The following is a 24736-nucleotide window of genomic DNA, read 5'->3' as shown; positions in this document are numbered from 1 at the left end:
ATTTATTATAGTGGGAATGTTATGCAGTATTATTTGTCTCATACATGGAGGACAGTGTTATGGTGCTTTATTTATTATAGTGGGAATGTTATGCAGTATTATTCGTCTCATACATGGAGGACAGTGCTATGGTGCTTTATTTATTATAGTGGGAATGTTATTCAGTATTTTTGTGTCATACATGGAGGACAGTGTTATGGTGCTTTATTTATTATAGTGGGAATGTTATGCAGTATTATTTGTCTCATACATGGAGGACAGTGTTATGGTGCTTTATTTATTATAGTGGGAATGTTATGCAGTATTATTTGTCTCATACATGGAGGACAGTGTTATGGTGCTTTATTTATTATAGTGGGAATGTTATTCAGTATTTTTGTGTCATACATGGAGGACAGTGTTATGGTGCTTTATTTATTATAGTGGGAATGTTATGCAGTATTATTTGTCTCATACATGGAGGACAGTGCTATGGTGCTTTATTTATTATAGTGGGAATTTTATGCAGTATTATTTGTCTCATACATGGAGGACAGTGTTATGGTGCTTTATTTATTATAGTGGGAATGTTATTCAGTATTATTTGTCTCATACATGGAGGACAGTGCTATGGTGCTTTATTTATTATAGTGGGAATGTTATTCAGTATTATTTGTCTCATACATGGGGACAGTGTTATGGTGCTTTATTTATTATAGTGGGAATGTTATTCAGTATTATTTGTCTCATACATGGAGGACAGTGTTATGGTGCTTTATTTATTATAGTGGGAATGTTATTCAGTATTTTTGTGTCATACATGGAGGACAGTGTTATGGTGCTTTATTTATTATAGTGGGAATGTTATGCAGTATTATTTGTCTCATACATGGAGGACAGTGTTATGGTGCTGTATTTATTATAGTGGGAATGTTATTCAGTATTATTTGTCTCATACATGGAGGACAGTGTTATGGTGCTTTATTTATTATAGTGGGAATGTTATGCAGTATTATTTGTCTCATACATGGAGGACAGTGTTATGGTGCTTTATTTATTATAGTGGGAATGTTATGCAGTATTATTTGTCTCATACATGGAAGACAGTGTTATGGTGCTTTATTTATTATAGTGGGAATGTTATGCAGTATTATTTGTCTCATACATGGAGGACAGTGTTATGGTGCTTTATTTGTTATAGTGGGAATGTTATGCAGTATTATTTGTCTCATACATGGAGGACAGTGTTATGGTGCTTTATTTATTATAGTGGGAATGTTATTCAGTATTTTTGTGTCATACATGGAGGACAGTGTTATGGAGCTTTATTTATTATAGTGGGAATGTTATGCAGTATTATTTGTATCATACATGGAGGACAGTGCTATGGTGCTTTATTTATTATAGTGGGAATGTTATGCAGTATTATTTGTATCATACATGGAGGACAGTGTTATGGTGCTTTATTTGTTATAGTGGGAATGTTATGCAGTATTATTTGTCTCATACATGGAGGACAGTGTTATGGTGCTTTATTTGTTATAGTGGGAATGTTATGCAGTATTATTTGTCTCATACATGGAGGACAGTGTTATGGTGCTTTATTTATTATAGTGGGAATGTTATTCAGTATTTTTGTGTCATACATGGAGGACAGTGTTATGGTGCTTTATTTATTATAGTGGGAATGTTATGCAGTATTATTTGTATCATACATGGAGGACAGTGCTATGGTGCTTTATTTGTTATAGTGGGAATGTTATGCAGTATTATTTGTGTCATACATGGAGGACAGTGTTATGGTGCTTTATTTGTTATAGTGGGAATGTTATGCAGTATTATTTGTCTCATACATGGAGGACAGTGTTATGGTGCTTTATTTATTATAGTGGGAATGTTATTCAGTATTTTTGTGTCATACATGGAGGACAGTGTTATGGTGCTTTATTTATTATAGTGGGAATGTTATGCAGTATTATTTGTCTCATACATGGGGACAGTGTTATGGTGCTTTATTTATTATAGTGGGAATGTTATGCAGTATTATTTGTCTCATACATGGGGACAGTGTTATGGTGCTTTATTTGTTATAGTGGGAATGTTATGCAGTATTATTTGTCTCATACATGGAGGACAGTGTTATGGTGCTTTATTTATTATAGTGGGAATGTTATTCAGTATTTTTGTGTCATACATGGAGGACAGTGTTATGGTGCTTTATTTATTATAGTGGGAATGTTATGCAGTATTATTTGTCTCATACATGGGGACAGTGTTATGGTGCTTTATTTATTATAGTGGGAATGTTATGGAGTATTATTTGTCTCATACATGGAGGACAGTGTTATGGTGCTTTATTTATTTTACTGGGAATGTTATGCAGTATTATTTGTCTAATACATGGAGAACAGTGTTATGGTGCTTTATTTATTATAGTGGGAATGTTATGCAGTATTATTTGTCTCATACATGGAGGACAGTGTTATGGCGCTTTATTTATTATAGTGGGAATGTTATTCAGTATTATTTGTCTCATACATGGAGGACAGTGTTATGGTGCTTTATTTATTATAGTGGGAATGTTATTCAGTATTTTTGTGTCATACATGGAGGACAGTGTTATGGTGCTTTATTTATTATAGTGGGAATGTTATGCAGTATTATTTGTCTCATACATGGAGGACAGTGTTATGGTGCTTTATTTATTATAGTGGGAATGTTATTCAGTATTTTTGTGTCATACATGGAGGACAGTGTTATGGTGCTTTATTTATTATAGTGGGAATGTTATGCAGTATTATTTGTCTCATACATGGGGACAGTGTTATGGTGCTTTATTTATTATAGTGGGAATGTTATGGAGTATTATTTGTCTCATACATGGAGGACAGTGTTATGGTGCTTTATTTATTTTACTGGGAATGTTATGCAGTATTATTTGTCTAATACATGGAGAACAGTGTTATGGTGCTTTATTTATTATAGTGGGAATGTTATGCAGTATTATTTGTCTCATACATGGAGGACAGTGTTATGGCGCTTTATTTATTATAGTGGGAATGTTATGCAGTATTATTTGTCTCATACATGGAGGACAGTGTTAGGCTATGTGCCCACGATGCAGAAATGAAGCAGAAAATTTCTGCTTCATTTCTGCAAGTAAAAACGCATGCGGAATTCCGCACGCGTTTATTGCGCGATTTCCACATGCGGAATTGCCTTGCGTTTTTTAATGCATTGCAAAAGGCAATTCCGCTTGCGGAAACGCAAAATTAATGAACATGCTGCGGATTTTTGAACGCAGCATAAACGCTGCGGAAAAATCCGCAGCATGTGCATAGAACTTGCGGAATCCCCTTGGTGACAATGGGGTGCGGTTTACCTAGCGTTTAAGAAGCGTTTACGCTGCGGAAATTCCGCAGCATAAACGCTTGAAAAACGCTACGTGGGCACGCAGCGTTATGGTGCTTTATTTATTATAGTGGGAATGTTATTCAGTATTTTTGTGTCATACATGGAGGACAGTGTTATGGTGCTTTATTTATTATAGTGGGAATGTTATTCAGTATTTTTGTGTCATACATGGAGGACAGTGTTATGGTGCTTTATTTGTTATAGTGGGAATGTTATGCAGTATTATTTTTCTCATACATGGAGGACAGTGTTATGGTGCTTTATTTGTTATAGTGGGAATGTTATTCAGTATTATTTGTCTCATACATGGAGGACAGTGCTATGGTGCTTTATTTATTATAGTTGGAATGTTATGCAGTATTATTTGTGTCATACACGGAGGACAGTGTTATGGTGCTTTATTTATTATAGTGGGAATGTTATGCAGTATTATTTGTCTCATACATGGAGGACAGTGTTATGGTGCTTTATTTATTATAGTGGGAATGTTATTCAGTATTTTTGTGTCATACTTGGAGGACAGTGCTATGGTGCTTTATTTATTATAGTGGGAATGTTATGCAGTATTATTTGTGTCATACATGGAGGACAGTGCTATGTTGCTTTATTTATTATAGTGGGAATGTTATTCAGTATTATTTGTGTCATACATAGAGGACAGTGTTATGGTGCTTTATTTATTATAGTGGGAATGTTATTCAGTATTATTTGTCTCATACATGGAGGACAGTGCTATGGTGCTTTATTTGTTATAGTGGGAATGTTATTCAGTATTTTTGTGTCATACATGGAGGACAGTGTTATGGTGCTTTATTTGTTATAGTGGGAATGTGATGCAGTATTATTTGTCTCATACATGGAGGACAGTGCTATGGTGCTTTATTTATTATAGTGGGAATGTTATTCGGTATTATTTGTCTCATACATGGAGGACAGTGTTATGGTGCTTTATTTATTAGAGTGGGAATGTTATTCAGTATTTTTGTGTCATACATGGAGGACAGTGTTATGGTGCTTTATTTGTTATAGTGGGAATGTGATGCAGTATTATTTGTCTCATACATGGAGGACAGTGCTATGGTGCTTTATTTATTATAGTGGGAATGTTATTCAGTATTTTTGTGTCATACATGGAGGACAGTGTTATGGTGCTTTATTTATTATAGTGGGAATGTTATGCAGTATTATTTGTCTCATACATAGAGGACAGTGCTATGGTGCTTTATTTGTTATAGTGGGAATGTTATGCAGTATTATTTGTCTCATACATGGAGGACAGTGCTATGGTGCTTTATTTATTATAGTGAGACATGTTATTCAGTATTATTTGTCTCATACATGGAGGACAGTGCTATGGTGCTTTATTTATTATAGTGGGAATGTTATTCAGTATTTTTGTATCATACATGGAGGACAGTGTTATGGTGCTTTATTTATTATAGTGGGAATGTTATGCAGTATTATTTGTCTCATATATGGAGGACAGTGTTAGGCTATGTGCCCACGATGCAGAAATGAAGCAGAAAATTTCTGCTTCATTTCTGCAAGTAAAAACGCATGCGGAATTCCGCACGCGTTTATCGCGCGATTTCCACATGCGGAATTGCCTTGCGTTTTTTAATGCATTGCAAAAGGCAATTCCGCTTGCGGAAACGCAAAATTAATGAACATGCTGCGGATTTTTGAACGCAGCATAAACGCTGCGGAAAAATCCGCAGCATGTGCATAGAACTTGCGGAATCCCCATGGTGACAATGGGGTGCGGTTTACCTAGCGTTTAAGAAGCGTTTACGCTGCGGAAATTCCGCAGCATAAACGCTTGAAAAACGCTACGTGGGCACGCAGCGTTATGGTGCTTTATTTATTATAGTGGGAATGTTATTCAGTATTATTTGTCTCATACATGGAGGACAGTGTTATGGTGCTTTATTTATTATAGTGGGAATGTTAGGCAGTATTATTTGTCTCATACATGGAGGACAGTGTTATGGTGCTTTATTTATTATAGTGGGAATGTTATTCAGTATTTTTGTGTCATACATGGAGGACAGTGTTATGGTGCTTTATTTGTTATAGTGGGAATGTTATGCAGTATTATTTGTCTCATACATGGAGGACAGTGTTATGGTGCTTTATTTGTTATAGTGGGAATGTTATTCAGTATTATTTGTCTCATACATGGAGGACAGTGCTATGGTGCTTTATTTATTATAGTGGGAATGTTATTCAGTATTATTTGTCTCATACATGGAGGACAGTGCTATGGTGCTTTATTTATTATAGTTGGAATGTTATGCAGTATTATTTGTGTCATACATAGAGGACAGTGTTATGGTGCTTTATTTATTATAGTGGGAATGTTATGCAGTATTATTTGTCTCATACATGGAGGACAGTGTTATGGTGCTTTATTTGTTATAGTGGGAATGTTATTCAGTATTATTTGTCTCATACATGGAGGACAGTGCTATGGTGCTTTATTTATTATAGTGGGAATGTTATTCAGTATTATTTGTCTCATACATGGAGGACAGTGTTATGGTGCTTTATTTATTATAGTGGGAATGTTATGCAGTATTATTTGTCTCATACATGGAGGACAGTGTTATGGTGCTTTATTTATTATAGTGGGAATGTTATTCAGTATTTTTGTGTCATACATGGAGGACAGTGCTATGGTGCTTTATTTATTATAGTGGGAATGTTATGCAGTATTATTTGTCTCATACATGGAGGACAGTGCTAAGGTGCTTTATTTATTATAGTGGGAATGTTATGCAGTATTATTTGTGTCATACATGGAGGACAGTGCTATCGTGCTTTATTTATTATAGTGGGAATGTTATTCAGTATTATTTGTGTCATACATAGAGGACAGTGTTATGGTGCTTTATTTGTTATAGTGGGAATGTTATGCAGTATTATTTGTCTCATACATGGAGGACAGTGCTATGGTGCTTTATTTATTATAGTGGGAATGTTATTCAGTATTTTTGTGTCATACATGGAGGACAGTGTTATGGTGCTTTATTTATTATAGTGGGAATGTTATGCAGTATTATTTGTCTCATACATAGAGGACAGTGATATGGTGCTTTATTTGTTATAGTGGGAATGTTATGCAGTATTATTTGTCTCATACATGGAGGACAGTGCTATGGTGCTTTATTTGTTATAGTGGGAATGTTATGCAGTATTATTTGTCTCATACATGGAGGACAGTGCTAAGGTGCTTTATTTATTATAGTGGGAATGTTATTCAGTATTTTTGTATCATACATGGAGGACAGTGTTATGGTGCTTTATTTATTATAGTGGGAATGTTATGCAGTATTATTTGTCTCATACATAGAGGACAGTGTTATGGTGCTTTATTTATTATAGTGGGAATGTTATTCAGTATTATTTGTCTCATACATGGAGGACAGTGTTATGGTGCTTTATTTATTATAGTGGGAATGTTATGCAGTATTATTTGTCTCATACATGGAGGACAGTGCTATGGTGCTTTATTTATTATAGTGGGAATGTTATGCAGTATTATTTGTCTCATACATGGAGGACAGTGTTATGGTGCTTTATTTATTATAGTGGGAATGTTATGCAGTATTATTTGTCTCATACATGGAGGACAGTGCTATGGTGCTTTATTTATTATAGTGGGAATGTTATTCAGTATTTTTGTGTCATACATGGAGGACAGTGCTATGGTGCTTTATTTATTATAGTGGGAATGTTATTCAGTATTATTTGTCTCATACATGGAGGACAGTGTTATGGTGCTTTATTTATTATAGTGGGAATGTTATTCAGTATTTTTGTGTCATACATGGAGGACAGTGCTATGGTGCTTTATTTATTATAGTGGGAATGTTATTCAGTATTATTTGTCTCATACATGGAGGACAGTGTTATGGTGCTTTATTTATTATAGTGGGAATGTTATTCAGTATTATTTGTGTCATACATGGAGGACAGTGTTATGGTGCTTTATTTATTATAGTGGGAATGTTATTCAGTATTTTTGTGTCATACATGGAGGACAGTGCTATGGTGCTTTATTTATTATAGTGGGAATGTTATTCAGTATTATTTGTCTCATACATGGAGGACAGTGTTATGGTGCTTCATTTATTATAGTGGGAATGTTATGCAGTATTATTTGTCTCTTACATGGAGGACAGTGCTATGGTGCTTTATTTATTATAGTGGGAATGTTATTCAGTATTTTTGTGTCATACATGGAGGACAGTGCTATGGTGCTTTATTTATTATAGTGGGAATGTTATGCAGTATTATTTGTCTCTTACATGGAGGACAGTGCTATGGTGCTTTATTTGTTATAGTGGGAATGTTATGCAGTATTATTTGTCTCATACATGGAGGACAGTGTTATGGTGCTTTATTTATTATAGTGGGAATGTTATGCAGTATTATTTGTCTCATACATGGAGGACAGTGCTATGGTGCTTTATTTATTATAGTGGGAATGTTATTCAGTATTTTTGTGTCATACATGGAGGACAGTGCTATGGTGCTTTATTTATTATAGTGGGAATGTTATGCAGTATTATTTGTCTCATACATGGAGGATAGTGCTATGGTGCTTTATTTATTATAGTGGGAATGTTATTCAGTATTTTTGTGTCATACATGGAGGACAGTGCTATGGTGCTTTATTTATTATAGTGGGAATGTTATTCAGTATTTTTGTGTCATACATGGAGGACAGTGCTATGGTGCTTTATTTATTATAGTGGGAATGTTATTCAGTATTATTTGTCTCCTACATGGAGGACAGTGTTATGGTGCTTTATTTATTATAGTGGGAATGTTATTCAGTATTATTTGTGTCATACATGGAGGACAGTGTTATGGTGCTTTATTTATTATAGTGGGATTGTTATTCAGTATTTTTGTGTCATACATGGAGGACAGTGTTATGGTGCTTTATTTATTATAGTGGGATTGTTATTCAGTATTTTTGTGTCATACATGGAGGATAGTGCTATGGTGCTTTATTTGTTATAGTGGGAATGTTATGCAGTATTATTTGTCTCATACATGGAGGACAGTGTTATGGTGCTTTATTTATTATAGTGGGAATGTTATGCAGTATTATTTGTCTCATACATGGAGGACAGTGCTATGGTGCTTTATTTATTATAGTGGGAATGTTATTCAGTATTTTTGTGTCATACATGGAGGACAGTGTTATGGTGCTTTATTTATTATAGTGGGAATGTTATGCAGTATTATTTGTCTCATACATGGAGGACAGTGTTATGGTGCTTTATTTATTATAGTGGGAATGTTATGCAGTATTATTTGTCTCATACATGGGGACAGTGTTATGGTGCTTTATTTGTTATAGTGGGAATGTTATGCAGTATTATTTGTCTCATACATGGAGGACAGTGTTATGGTGCTTTATTTATTATAGTGGGAATGTTATTCAGTATTTTTGTGTCATACATGGAGGACAGTGTTATGGTGCTTTATTTATTATAGTGGGAATGTTATGCAGTATTATTTGTCTCATACATGGAGGACAGTGTTATGGTGCTTTATTTGTTATAATGGGAATGTTATTCAGTATTTTTGTGTCATACATGGAGGACAGTGTTATGGTGCTTTATTTATTATAGTGGGAATCTTATGCAGTATTATTTGTCTCATACATGGGGACAGTGTTATGGTGCTTTATTTATTATAGTGGGAATGTTATGGAGTATTATTTGTCTCATTCATGGAGGACAGTGTTATGGTGCTTTATTTATTATACTGGGAATGTTATGCAGTATTATTTGTCTCATACATGGAGGACAGTGTTATGGCGCTTTATTATAGTGGGAATGTTATGCAGTATTATTTGTCTAATACATGGAGAACAGTGTTATGGTGCTTTATTTGTTATAGTGGGAATGTTATTCAGTATTATTTGTCTAATACATGGAGAACAGTGTTATGGTGCTTTATTTGTTATAGTGGGAATGTTATGCAGTATTATTTGTCTCATACATGGAGGACAGTGTTATGGCGCTTTATTTATTATAGTGGGAATGTTATGCAGTATTATTTGTCTCATACATGGAGGACAGTGTTAGGCTATGTGCCCACGATGCAGAAATGAAGCAGAAAATTTCTGCTTCATTTCTGCAAGTAAAAACGCATGCGGAATTCCGCACGCGTTTATCGCGCGTTTTCCACATGCGGAATTGCCTTGCGTTTTTTAATGCATTGCAAAAGGCAATTCCGCTTGCGGAAACGCAAAATTAATGAACATGCTGCGGATTTTTGAACGCAGCATAAACGCTGCGGAAAAATCCGCAGCATGTGCATAGAACTTGCGGAATCCCCTTGGGGACAATGGGGTGCGGTTTACCTAGCGTTTAACAAGCGTTTACGCTGCGGAAATTCCGCAGCATAAACGCTTGAAAAACGCTACGTGGGCACGCAGCCTTATGGTGCTTTATTTATTATAGTGGGAATGTTATTCAGTATTTTTGAGTCATACATGGAGGACAGTGTTATGGTGCTTTATTTGTTATAATGGGAATGTTATTCAGTATTATTTGTGTCATACATGGAGGACAGTGCTATGGTGCTTTATTTGTTATAGTGGGAATGTTATTCAGTATTATTTGTCTCATACATGGAGGACAGTGTTATGGTGCTTTATTTGTTATAGTGGGAATGTTATTCAGTATTTTTGTGTCATACATGGAGGACAGTGTTATGGTGCTTTATTTATTATAGTTGGAATGTTATTCAGTATTATTTGTGTCATACATGGAGGACAGTGCTATGGTGCTTTATTTGTTATAGTGGGAATGTTATGCAGTATTATTTGTCTCATACATGGAGGACAGTGTTATGGTGCTTTATTTATTATAGTTGGAATGTTATTCGGTATTATTTGTGTCATACATGGAGGACAGTGCTATGGTGCTTTATTTATTATAGTGGGAATGTTATTCAGTATTATTTGTGTCATACATGGAGGACAGTGTTATGTTGCTTTATTTATTATAGGTGGAATGTTATGCAGTATTATTTGTCTCATACATGGAGGACAGTGCTATGGTGCTTTATTTATTATAGTGGGAATGTTATTCAGTATTATTTGTCTCATACATGGAGGACAGTGTTATGGTGCTTTATTTATTATAGTGGGAATGTTATTCAGTATTATTTGTGTCATACATGGAGGACAGTGCTATGGTGCTTTATTTATTATAGTGGGAATGTTATGCAGTATTATTCGTCTCATACATGGAGGACAGTGCTATGGTGCTTTATTTATTATAGTTGGAATGTTATTCAGTATTATTTGTGTCATACATGGAGGACAGTGCTATGGTGCTTTATTTATTATAGTGGGAATGTTATTCGGTATTATTTGTCTCATACATGGAGGACAGTGCTATGGTGCTTTATTTATTATAGTTGGAATGTTATGCAGTATTATTTGTCTCATACATGGAGGACAGTGCTATGGTGCTTTATTTATTATAGTGGGAATGTTATGCAGTATTATTTGTCTCATACATGGAGGACAGTGCTATGGTGCTTTATTTATTATAGTGGGAATGTTATTCGGTATTATTTGTCTCATACATGGAGGACAGTGCTATGGTGCTTTATTTATTATAGTTGGAATGTTATTCAGTATTATTTGTCTCATACATGGAGGACAGTGCTATGGTGCTTTTGTTTATTATAGTTGGAATGTTATTCGGTATTATTTGTCTCATACATGGAGGACAGTGCTATGGTGCTTTATTTATTATAGTTGGAATGTTATTCAGTATTATTTGTCTCATACATGGAGGACAGTGTTATGGTGCTTTATTTATTATAGTTGGAATGTTATTCGGTATTATTTGTCTCATACATGGAGGACAGTGCTATGGTGCTTTATTTATTATAGTTGGAATGTTATTCAGTATTATTTGTGTCATACATGGAGGACAGTGTTATGTTGCTTTATTTATTATAGGTAGAATGTTATGCAGTATTATTTGTCTCATACATGGAGGACAGTGCTATGGTGCTTTATTTATTATAGTGGGAATGTTATTCAGTATTATTTGTCTCATACATGGAGGACAGTGTTATGGTGCTTTATTTATTATAGTGGGAATGTTATTCAGTATTATTTGTGTCATACATGGAGGACAGTGCTATGGTGCTTTATTTATTATAGTGGGAATGTTATGCAGTATTATTCGTCTCATACATGGAGGACAGTGGTATGGTGCTTTATTTATTATAGTGGGAATGTTATTCAGTATTATTTGTGTCATACATGGAGGACAGTGCTATGGTGCTTTATTTGTTATAGTGGGAATGTTATGCAGTATTATTTGTCTCATACATGGAGGACAGTGCTATGGTGCTTTATTTATTATAGTTGGAATGTTATTCAGTATTATTTGTGTCATACATGGAGGACAGTGCTATGGTGCTTTATTTATTATAGTGGGAATGTTATGCAGTATTATTTGTCTCATACATGGAGGACAGTGCTATGGTGCTTTATTTATTATAGTGGGAATGTTATGCAGTATTATTTGTCTCATACATGGAGAACAGTGTTATGGTGCTTTATTTATTATAGTGGGAATGTTATGCAGTATTATTTGTGTCATACATGGAGAACAGTGTTATGGTGCTTTATTTATAATAGTGGGAATGTTATGCAGTATTATTTGTCTCATACATGGAGGACAGTGTTTTGGTGCTTTATTTATTATAGTGGGAATGTTATGCAGTATTATTTGTCTCATACATGGAGGACAGTGTTATGGTGCTTTTTTTATTATAGTGGGAATGTTATTCAGTATTTTTGTGTCATACATGGAGGACAGTGTTATGGTGCTTTATTTATTATATTGGGAATGTTATGCAGTATTATTTGTCTAATACATGGAGGGCAGTGTTATGGTGCTTTATTTATTATATTGGGAATGTTATGCAGTATTATTTGTCTAATACATGGAGGACAGTGTTATGGTGCTTTATTTGTTATAGTGGGAATGTTATGTAGTATTATTTGTGTCATACTTGGGGACAGTGTTGCAAACAACTCTGGTACTTTAAGGGTTACTACAATAAAATTCCTCTTCAAATGTATTCATTGGTGAAAGACACTCTTTATATAGTATATAACAGCGGTTAGTGTAAGTCTGCCTTGCTAGCCTATGTGCTCAGGAAATGGGAACATTTAAGGGAAAAATTGCTTGGCTTACCTCTTCTCTGTGGTTCTTAATTGGCATACAAAGGATACTTTGTGTTTTGTAACCAGTAATTTGGTCAACTTCCGCATTGAATCTGGAATCCTGAAAAAAAAGAGAAAACAACATTGTCTAATTAGATAAATGATTAGAACTGATTTATCATTTGGAAAATCTGATGAGACGACCGACATTCCAGCGTAAATACTCAACGGCTGCGGCTAATAAAAGAAGCATTGTAGAAAACGAACATCTTCTCTATACTATACGATTTGTCAACCATTCAACAGGTGGACTCACCAGAGAGGGAAGACGGAATCCAGGCACAAGTATTTGAAAGGATAGCCCAAAAATATTTGGACAATAATCAAATGTACTGTATTACAAACCCAATCATTAAAGCTCTGGTAGCTAAAACATCAGCATGAGAGAGAGCTGGTATGTGCACTAATTTTAACACCTTCTACAGAGCCAATTGTCTTCTTTGTTCTTTTTTTTTTTTTTTTCTCTTCTTCCAAGAGAAATTTATTTTTGCTTGATAGAGCCATGGGAACCGTGTTAGTGAGGATCGGGGAGCGGCGCTGCTTGTGCGGGTACTTCCGCTGCGAGTACTTCCGCTGCGAGCAGCCGGGAGATGACCGGCCAGCGACGGTCATCTCCCGGCTGCATCGCCGCTGACCTCCATGCGGCTACCGTCGGGAGATCAGCGGGTAGGGCCGCTGATATCCCGACGACAAGTGTGAAGGGACGACTGGGGAGCGGCGCCGCCTAGGCCGCCAGTCGGGGTACTTCTGCTGCGAGCAGCCGGGAGATGACCGGCTAGCGCTGGTCATCTCCCGGCTGCATCTTCGCTGACCTCCATGCGGCAGATGAGCCGCTAACGGCCGCCATCTTGTTCTGAAATCCCGCGTCGCTGATTGGCCGCGGCCGGACCAATCAGCGACGTGGGATTTCCTGGACAGACAGACAGACAGGATAAGCCGATTATATAGTAGATTATTATTTTTCAAAAACCATTGTGGTAAAAAAAAAAAAAAAAAGTTCTGTGTGTCTGGAAAACCCTTAAGGCTATGTGCCCACGATGCAGAAATGAAGCAGAAAATTTCTGCAGCATTTCTGCATCTCCCTGGCAGAAAAAACGCATGCAGATTGTGCATGCGTTTTTCCTGCAGAATACATGCGGATCCACATAGGATTCACATGCGTTTCCGCATGCAGATTGACAAGCGCTTTCCAGGCGATAGCATCACTTGGAAAGTGCTTGACAACTAGGTCACACTGTATAAATCCATGCAAACGGCATGGATTTATACAGTGTGAACCGTAAAAATGAAAACAAATAAAGCTATACTCACCCCCGAGGCCCCGGCGTGGCTGCAGCGCTCCTTCCTCTCTGCTTCCTGGATACCGGCATATCGCGAGACAGAGCGGTGAAGGGCCTGCGGTCACATGACTGTGCCGTCACCGCAGGTCCTCAAGCGATGCCGGCATTCAGAGAGAAGACACCGGACAGGCGAGTATAAACTTTATTTGTTATTTTATTCTTTTTTTACAGGTAGAATGGTACCCAGGTCTGGATGAGAGTCTCCTCTCCTCCAGAACTGGGTAACATCCGCACATAGAGACGCATAGAAGCCGCTTGTACAAATGTACAGTCGCGGTTTCTATGCGTCTCAATGCAAGTCAATGGCGGGAGTTCCGCTGCGCTTCCGCAAAATTAAATGACATGCTGCGGATTTTTGTACGCAGCATAAACGCTGCGGAAAAATCCGCATCATGTGCATAGAACATGCTGAATCCCCTTGGGGACCATGGGGTGCGGATTACCTAGCGTTTTACAAGCGTTTACGCTGCGGAAATTCCACAGCATAAACGCTTGAAAAACGCTACGTGGGTACCCAGCCTTAGTACATATTGTAGCTGAGAGAGATGAGGAAATCATGTGGACTGAGTGCTATTTTGGTTTTAATACATAATATTTAGTTATTGGTTAGATGCGCAAGGTGCTTATGTTGTATTGTGATGTGTTTTGCTATTTATGAAGATAATCAATTTGATTGCATCTAACCAAGAATAGGTTTGATCGAGTGATCAAAGTTGCATCTGAGTTGTTTATTTATTTATTTCTTTTTTATTAATGTAAAATAAGGGTGATAGGATGTTTTTGTAATTATTTATTGACTTAAAGGCATATACACTTCCTGAGAGAAGTTATGTCGCTTATCCATGTTATGTAAATAAAAGCTTATAACCTGATGTAAATTCATCCATTGGTTTTATAAATTACTCTTTTGAAAGCTAAAACCCTTCCAAATTTGGTTTAGGTTAAGAAAATAAATTGGCATCAATGCTGAAATATTGATCATTGAATGAACACAGAATGGTCAGATTTTGGCAAGACAAAAGTTTTGTCGCCCACAGAAAGTAATGGGATATTCAAACAAATAATTATCTTAAAATACAAATATCTGTTGCATAACATTGGTGAATGAAGTTGTGGTGCTATTAGAGTCATATTTAATATTTTGTGAGACTTCCATGAGCTTGAAGGACTGCATCCATGTGGTTCAACAATGATTCATACAATTTATTAATGAAGTCATCAGGAATAGCAAAGAATGCTGTCTTACATGCCTCCCAGAGTTCATCTAGATTCTTTGGTTTTGTCTTCCAAGCTTCCTCTTTCATCCTACCCCAAACATGCTCAATGATGTTCATGTCTGGTGACTGGGCTGGCCAGTCTTTGAGCACCTTGATCTTTTTTGCCTGGAGGAACTTTGTTGTAGAGATGGATGGATAAGATGGTGCACCATCCTGCAGCAGAATTTGACCCCTTTTATGATTTGGAATGTAAGAGGTAGCTAATACTTCTTGATATTTTAGGCTGTTGATATTGCCTTCCACCTTGCAAATGTTTCGCAAACCCCCATACTGAATGTAACCCCAGACCATGATCTTTCCACCACCAAATTTAACTGTTTTCTGGGTGTATTTTGGATCCACACGGGCTCCAGTAGGTCTCCTGCAGTATTTGCGGCGGCTGTGGTGTAATTCTACTGAAGATTCATCAGAGAAATCCACCTTCTGCCACTTTTCCAGCGTCCATCTGTTTCGCAAATGCCACACGGTTTTTGATTTGCCTTTTGTTTAGTGCTGGCTTCTGGGCACTGATTCGACCATGGAGGCCATTTCGAGACAGAATCCTACAAACTGTTCTAGTTGACACAGGGACTTGAGGTGACCAGGCCTGTTGGAGCTCTGCTGCGGTGGAAGAGGGGCTTGCTTTGGATTTTCTAACCAACAAACTTTCCTCCTGAGCAGTTGTCTTGCGGGGTCTGCAGGACCTGGGCTTGTCAAACACATCTCCAGTCTCTTCAAATATTTTTTTAATTCTTTGCACTTGACGCTGAGACATATTAAAGGCGCCAGCCACCTCTGCAGTGGATCTGGTCTTCAGCCTCTTGATAATCAAGGCTTTGGTCGCAGGGTGGATGTTTGGCTTGTTGTCAGAGTTCAAGTTGCAGTTCAAGTGAAGGTCTGGGGTGCTGGGTTTCTTTTTTTACACACCCACTAATTAACCGATCATTTACTGAGCACTGGTGAGGATGCATTATATGACCAGGTGACAAAACTTTTGTCTTGCCAAAATCTGACCATTCTGTGTTCATTAACCCTAGAACGCATACCTGGGGCCTCGCAGGCCCGCCCGGTTAATTGTTTTCTATTTTCTGCAAGATTTCTTTAGTTAGAATTTTGAAACTCTAGGTATTCCTCAGGTATATAGTTGTTTGTCATTTCCAGTTGGTCATTTATTTATTATTTGCACACGGGCCTAAAAGGCCCCAGGTATGTGAAAGTGTAGATTTTTATGGTCATGCGTTCTAGGGTTAAATGATCAATATTTCAGCATTGATGCCAATTTATTTTCTTAACCTAAACCAAATTTGGGAGGGTTTCAGCTTTCAAAAGAGTCATTTATAAAACCAATGGATGAATTTAACGTCAGGTTATAAGCTTTTATTTACATAACATGGATAAGCGACATAACTTCTGTCAGGGAATGTAGGCATTTGTGGCTTTTTTGACATGGCCATTTTAGAAGTACCGTCATTTATTAACACTCGTCTTAGCAACTGATGTTAAAAGTGTCACTTAGATATTAAAAAACATGATAAAAACTATAAAAATGGGTCTTCAATTTGTGAGAAACTAAATTAAATTTGGAAACTAATATGGCTGCACTTCTTAGGGCCGCTTTTACCAAAATCGCAATATAAGGGTATGTGCCCACGTAGCGTTTTACAAGCTTATATGCTGCGGAATTTCCGCAGCGTAAACGCTTGTGAAACGCTAGGTAATCCGCCCCCATGGTCCCCAATGAGAATCCGCAATTTCAATGCCCATGCTGCGGATTTTTCCGCAGCGTTTTTGATGCGTTCAAAAATCCGCAGCATGTCCATTAATTTTGTGTTTACGCATGCGGAATTGCCTTGTCAATGCAATAAAAAACGCAAGGCAATTCCGCATGTTCCAAACGCATCATAAACACGCGAAAAACGCTTGCCAAATTCCGCAAGCGTTTTTCCGGGAGAGGACATGCGGAAATGAAGCAGAAATTTTCTGCTTCATTTCTGAAATGTGGGCACATAGCCTAAGAGTTAAAGTGTCATACCTCTGTAAGTATAAAATAATAATTCTTGAACTTTTGGCTGGAGCTTTAACATTTAAAAATATAATCAAAATTTTAGTGGGAATTTTCCTTACTTATGAGTAGAGAAGATCTACAGTAGTCATATGTTAAACAACAGATATATTATAATGAGGCTGTGGTCACCTGGTAGCTCTAAAATGGCCACCACGGACAGGCTAACTGCAAGCCACTCCATTTACCAGATCCCAGGGGTTGCTCTGACCTTCACCTTTTAACCTCTGTACAGGGATCTGGACTTAAACAGGGGCCCATGGGCTGGGGCCAAGGAATAAGCTTCTGTTCGATGGTACAGGCTGGTAGGAGTAGTCAGATAGCTGGTCAGAACCAAGAAGGCAGGAAAAGTATGAAATATGCAAGAAAAGTCAGTGAAACAAGCTGATGTTACAACAGGAAACAATGTTACTGCATGGGACTAAACCAGAGGAGCACAAGGCTTTATCTGGCAGCTTCCAGAAGTAAGTTGGAAGCTTAAGTAGGGAGTGGTGCTCCCCAATTGGCTGGAGCAGAAAGCTGATAACTCTAGCTGGAGACAACATACACCGTACTGTCAGACTGGATGGTGGCACTGCTTGTACCAGCCACCCTAATCTTAGTGGCTGCACAGAGCCTGCACAATCCAATGCTTCTGTTTCCATCATTTCTTCTATCACTAGTGACGCCCGCAGAATAAACACGGCAGCGCTTGGTGACAGAAACAGACATCTAAGGAGCAGGTCCTGGTGGAAATGTGACATAAATTATGAGATTAGCCAACCATCATCTTAGCTGAATCTGATAAATGTATTTCTGTTAGGCTATGTGCCCACGATGCAGAAATGCTCCGGATTTTCCCTGAGCGTTTCTGCATCTCCCTGGCAGAAAAAAACGCATGCGGATTATACATGCGGATTGTACATGTGGATTGTACATGCGTTTTTCCTGCCAGGGACATGCGGATGTGAAGCGTTCTTCACATGCATTTCTGCATGCGGGTTGTCAAGCGCTTTCCAAGCGATTTTAGCATCACTTGGAAAGTGCTTGACAACTTGGTCACACTATATAAATCCATGCAACCGGCATGGATTTATATAGTGTGACCGTAAAGAATGTTAAAAAATAAAAAATAAATCTATACTTACCTTCTGATGGCCCCCGGAGTCCTTGTCTCTGCTTGCCGACAGCTCGCGGTAGATTTAAGGACCTGCCGACGTCAGCGGTCGCTTGACCCGTCACATGACTAAATGACGTCACCGCAGGTCCTTTAGTCTACCGCGAGCTGCCGGCAAGCTAGGACAAGGACACCGGGGGCCATCAGAAGGTGAGTATAATGTATATTTTTTATTTTATTCTTTTTTTTACAGGTACTATGGTACCCGGGTCCGGAGGAGAGCCTCCTCTTCTCCAAACCCGGGTACCATCCGCACATTGAAACGCATGTTATCTGCATTTACAGATGCAGTGATGCGGATATCATGCGTTCCAATGCAAGTCAATGGCAGCGAAAACGCCGCGATTCCGCAAAATAATTGGTAGCGTTGCAGATTTTTCCGCAATGATAATCCACAGCGGAAATTTCCGCAGCATGTGCACAGAACATGCGGATTATCATTGGGGAACATGGCAGGCCTTCTACCAAGCGTTTTTTAAGCGTTTCTGCAGCAGAATTGCTGCTGCGGAAACGCTTAAAAAACGCATAGTGGGCACACAGCCTTATACAGCAAATATATGGCATAATATTGTGAAGTCTACTATAAAAACTCGAGAACAAGGCAGGTTTCTCCCCCAGCCACCTTAAAAAAAAAGGTTTCTGCTTTTAACTATTTTCTATTGTAGCAAAAAGAACAAACAGTAAATGACAAGTCTAATGTTATTATAATAGAAGTAAGATGGTGCTGTGCTTCATTCACAAGGTACATGCTTCCCAGTGTAGAGATCAATATGTAATAAGAATATGAACCTTATGTGACCTTACACTGACCATTTACTTTTATGCAAGGGAATTACCTAATAATAAATACCATTGCTATAGTAACATAGTACAACACATTTCTCTTTTCTCCACTCCTGTGTTACACTATAAGCTGTACGTGGAGACTGCAGAGTGAGCCCTGCAATAACCTTCTACATACACAAGGTAATGCTTATTTCATAAAAACATATGCAAATGAACATTTTTTTTAACATTCTTAAAGTTTCTTGAAAATATTCAATTCTACCAACTAGAGATACAAGAATAAATCTACCCCTTAAAAAATGGCCAAATTTACCTAAATGTGATGAAATCTACTTTTTCTTAAAACTATAAATAATGTTGAGCTTTAATGTAATTTGTATTATCGGGGACATTTCTGGCCAATTTTGCGGATGTTTCCAAAAGTAAGAGGTGAATATTCTAAAAGGGAATCTGTCACCAAGTTTTTGCTACCTCATCTAAGTGCAGCATAATGTAGGATGAGAGACCCTGATTCCAATGATGTATCACTTAGTTTACTGGGTGCAGAGGTTGTGACATGTTTTTAGATGTTGCATAAAGCAGAGGCTAGAAAGCTAACTCCGCCCACATCAAAGCTTTCTGTGCACATTGTCTATTTATAGTGAGCTGCTTATTAGTGATGAGCGAGCATGCTCGCTACTCCTCGGTACTCGCCCGAGCATCTCACTGCTCGAGATGCTCGATGCTCGCCGAGTATTTCCGGGTTGCTCGGGCGGGAACTCGGGTTCCCTCCCTGCATGTTTGGCGCTCTTTAGAGAGCCAATGAACATGCAGGGATTGCCTGCCATGCACTGTAATGCCGTAGCCATGTTGGTTGTGGGCATTACAGTGATTGGCTGGCTGCACAGCATCATCAGGTCTATATCAGACCTGGCGCCGCCGTGCTCGTCAAAGTTACTCCAGATCAGACAGTGTAGGGAGAGGTACTGCAGTGTCAGGGACAGATTTGATTGTATATTAGGTAGTGTAGGGAGAAAAACTGTACATTACACATATTCATCTTAACAAACAGTCCTTGTGCAGAGATATCAGGCAGGCAGGGTGTATAGGCAGGCGGTGGATATAGCAGACTGCAGTGCATTTAGCACAAGAGGCTCCATTCCAATTCTGCCTTCTGCTGCTGTTAGATATTTCTATACAAAGGCCCAGGTCTCAGGGGCCAGGAATACTTTTCTTTGGATCTTAATCCTCATTATTTGCTTAAAAAGCAATCCAGAGAACACCATTTTTTCTGCGCCATTTGCTTGTTGGCACTGCAGAATACAGCCAGGTCCTTTCCATATTACAGCGCTAAAAATCCAGCTATTTAAAACTCTGTTTTCTCCGTCACACGGATCGCATATACGTTGTCAGAAAATACTGCCATTTCTGGCCTCCATTCAAAATTTCCTTTAGTGTGTCATTGAAGCAATTCACCGCAGTTTGCTGTTCAAACTACTTACCTACAGGCCAGGTATTTAAAACTCTGTTTTCTCCGTCACACGGATCACATATACGTTGTCAGAAAATACTGCAATTTCTGGCTTCCATTAAAAATTTCCTTTAGTGTGTCATTGAAGCTATTGACACCAGTTTGATGTTCAAACTACTTACCTACAGGCCAGGTATTTAAAACTGTGTTTTCTCCGTCAAACGGATCACATATATGTTGTCAGAAAATACTGCCATTTCTGGCCTCCATTAAAAATTTCCTTTAGTGTGTCATTGAAGCAATTCACCGCAGTTTGCTGTTCAAACTACTTACCTACAGTCCAGGTATTTAAAACTCTGTTTTCTCTATCACACGGATCACATATAAGTTCGCGCCAAACTCAGCCATTTGTAGTGAGCGTGGAAGATTCTGTCCTCCATTTAAAATGGGCAAGGCACGTGACAAGGGACGGGGAACTGGACGTGTTGGTAATGGTGCATGCAGAGGCCGAGGACAAGGCTGTGGGAAAGCCGAAATTGTGCCACAACAAACACCCACATCTTCTCGCCTGACCTTCCTGTCCCAATTTCTAGGGGACGGCAGCACACCACTATTGTACTCAGAGCAGTATCAAAAGGTTGTTGGTTGGATAGCGGATAATGCTTCCAGTCACTTAGCCACCACCACCACCACCCTGTCTTCCACACGGTCAAGTCTCAGTAGCCGTGAGTCTGGACCGCATATTCCTCACCCTGATCCTCCTTCCTCCCACCATGCCGAGTACCCAGAGACAACTGATCCCACACTTGGACACTCTGAAGAGCTGTTCACTTTTCCATTTATAGATTCGGGCTTCTCGCCCGGTCTACTTGAAGCGGGGCAAGAGGAGATCGGGTGTAGCGATGCCCAAATATTTGAGCAGCCACGGTCACACGAAGGTGACGGTGGGAAAGTGTCACAAGAGGTGGACGATGATGAGACACAATTGCCATAAAGTCAGGAGGAGGACAAGGGTGAGGAAGTGGAAGACGAGGTGGCGGATGATATAGTAACTGACCCAACCTGGCAGGAGGACATGCAGAGCGAGGACAGCAGCACACAGGGGGAGGGAGGCAGAGCACTCCAATAGGCAGGAAGAAGCAGTGTGGTGGCCGCAGACAGAAGGCAGGCAACCGTCCCCTGTAACACCAACACGAAAGAAGTTGCCAGTACAACTGTTAGGTCTTCCCGAGTCTGGTTGTTTTTTAAAGACTCTGCCGATAACCCCAAAAAGGCCAATTGCACTACCTGCCAGGCCAGCATCAGCAGGGGTGGCAAAACGACCAGCCTGTCCACCACCAGCATGATCAGGCACATGGCAGCAAAGCACCCGACTTTGTGGGCCGAACCCCAGGGTACAGGAACAGTGTCTGCGGGTGGCACCATTGCTTCTTCCGCTGTTGTGCATGCAAGCCAATCCCCTGTCCATGGTGCATGCGAAGACGCCTCCCGCCCTGCACCTGTCATTGCACACTCTCAAGTAGCAGCATCAGGAAGCACGTCCATGTCCTTGTCCCAGCGCAGCGTTCAGTTGTCCATACCCCAGTCCTTGGAACGCAAGCGCAAATATGCAGCCAACGCCCAACAGGCCACACTACTAAATTCTCACATTTCACGACTGCTTGCACTCGAAATGTTGCCTTTTAGGCTCATGGAGACGGAAACATTCCGCAACCTGATGGCGGCTGTCGTCCTTTGGTACTCGGTCCCCAGCCGCCACTATTTCTCCTGGTGTGCCGTGTCCCAAAACATTAGCCGTGCTCTCAAAAACGCAGTTACCGGTAAAGTCCACCTAACCACGGACACGTGGACAAGTGCTTGTGGGCAGGGACGGTACATCTCGCTGACGGCACACTGGGTTAACATAGTGGAAGCCAGGACTCAGTCGGACCTGGGGACGGAACACGTCCTCCCGACGCCAAGGATTTCGGGCATCTACAGCTCCTGCACCTCATCCTCCTCAGCCTCCTCCTCCTCTTCAGCCTCCCTCTCCGAAATGACCACATCAGTCACAAGTTGGAAGCACTGCAGCACTGCCTCGGCCAAGCGGCAACAGGCTGTGCTGAAGCTAATATGCTTAGGTGAAAAACCGCACAATGTTGAAGCGTTGTGGCCAGCTCTGAAAGAGCAGGCAGATCTGTGGCTCACACCACTGAACCTACAGCCAGGCATGGTCGTGTGTGACAATGGCCGGAACCTGGTGGCGGCTCTAAGGCAAGGCGAGCTCACACACGTACCATGCCTGGCCCATGTGCTTAACCTCGTGGTACAGCGATTTCTCAAATCCTACCCGGAGCTGCCGGATCTGCTTGTTAAAGGACGCCGCCTGTGTGCCCATTTTAGAAAGTCAGCTACAGCTTCCTCCGCCCTTGCAGTGTTTCAGCAGCGTTTGCAGCTTCCGGCTCACAGACTGGTGTGTGATGTCCCCACGTGTTGGAACTCTACACTGCAGATGTTGGTAAGGATTTGTGAGCAGAAGGGGGCAGTTGTTGAGTACCAGCATCAACAAGGCCATCGGTATTCAGCTCAGACTCCACACATAAGACCTCATGAGTGGACATGGATGTCAGACATATGTACCATCCTCCAAAACTTTGAGGACTACACCAAGATGGTGAGCGGCGATGACGCCATAGTTAGCATCACCATCCGACTTCTCTATCTTCTGAAACGCTCTCTGCTCACAATCAAAGAGGATGCATTGCAGGCAGAGCACGATGAGATGGAGCAAGGAACCATACAGGGTGATTACACACAGCCAAGCCTCATCTCATCCCAACGTGGATTGGGTGACAATGAGAAAGAAGAGGAGGAGGAGGAAGGACAGGAGCTAGTTTCATGCACTATAGACGGTACTACCTGCACAGCTATCATACCGTCTGTTCAGCGTGGATGGCCATAGAACAGAGAGGAGGAGGAGGAGAGCATGGTCAGTCATCCTCTTGGTGAGGACACGGAAGTCTTGCCTGTTAGTGGTCTGGCACGCATGGTTGAGTTTATGTCACGCTGTCTTTCCCATGACCCTCGCGTTCTCAAAATTTTGGGTGACAGTCATTACTGGTTGGTGACACTTCTAGACCCACGCTACAAGGAGAACTTTATATCTCTTATTCCTAAGGCTGACAGGTCTACAAAAATGGGGTAGTAGCAGAAGGCCCTTGTGGTGGAACTATTAAAAAAATTTCCATCTGAAAACACTGGCGGAAGAGGGCACACTTCATTGGACAACCAAGGAGTACAGGCAAGAGAGACACAACTTCAATCCAGCAGAGGCAGGGGAATACTGTCAAAGTTCTGGGAGAGTTTTCTCAGACCCTCCCATCGCACAGGTCCTGTGGCGCGGGGTACTCTCACAAGGAGTGCAAAGTTTGGGAAGATGCAGAGGGAGTACCTTGCCGACCGTACCAATGTCCTCCGTGATTCCTCTGTGCCTTATAATTATTGGGTATCCAAGCTGGATATGTGGAATGAACATGCCTTGGAGGTCCTGGCCTGCCCTGAACAATGAACAAGGGCTGGATTCTCTGGTGGGACCGTCCAACCCTGCCGAGAAGCAGTCCTGGCCAAGAAAAGTGTGTGGGATGGTTCCCGGACACTCTATGGCTGCTTTTTTACTGAGGAGGAAACATACGCACACATGGGGAGAACATACAAAGTCCTTGCAGATGTTGTCCTTGCTGGAATTTGAACCCAGGATCCCAGCACTGCAAGGCTTCAGTGCTAACCACTGATCCAATGTGCTGCCGTTCACCCTCTAATATCTAACAGGCTGGAGAAACTTTCACCTACTGCCACTCTATCTTCAGCTCCTTTGTGAGAAAATGTATTTGGGCAGCCACTCAGTCTACCAAATAAAATTCCTGAGAAGGAAATTGGGGATGGCTTCGCTACTGGTTCTGGGGGCAGTGCTAATACCATGGCGTCGTACCATAGTTTGCTGGAAATATTCCAGGCTGGTAGGAGGCAAGCAA

General features: G+C 39.9%; 1 protein-coding gene across 5 annotated transcripts in view; it reads right to left on the bottom strand.

The window, feature by feature from the left end:
* The window catches only part of PDE5A (phosphodiesterase 5A), a 505280-nt gene that overhangs the window by 335864 nt on the left and 144680 nt on the right, over positions 1-24736 (bottom strand). For all 5 annotated transcript variants that reach the window (XM_073639709.1, XM_073639717.1, XM_073639690.1 and 2 more), the window contains one exon: positions 12648-12737. In XM_073639709.1, the coding sequence (XP_073495810.1) occupies positions 12648-12737 (90 nt within the window). The remainder of the gene's footprint in view (positions 1-12647; positions 12738-24736) is intronic.

The sequence above is a fragment of the Phyllobates terribilis genome, unplaced genomic scaffold, assembly GCF_046119375.1.
Source record: "Phyllobates terribilis strain yellow unplaced genomic scaffold, ASM4611937v1 Scaffold_1__5_contigs__length_1240528914, whole genome shotgun sequence".
NCBI classification, from domain to species: domain Eukaryota; kingdom Metazoa; phylum Chordata; class Amphibia; order Anura; family Dendrobatidae; genus Phyllobates; species Phyllobates terribilis.
This window is presented reverse-complemented; position numbering and strand designations above follow the sequence as displayed.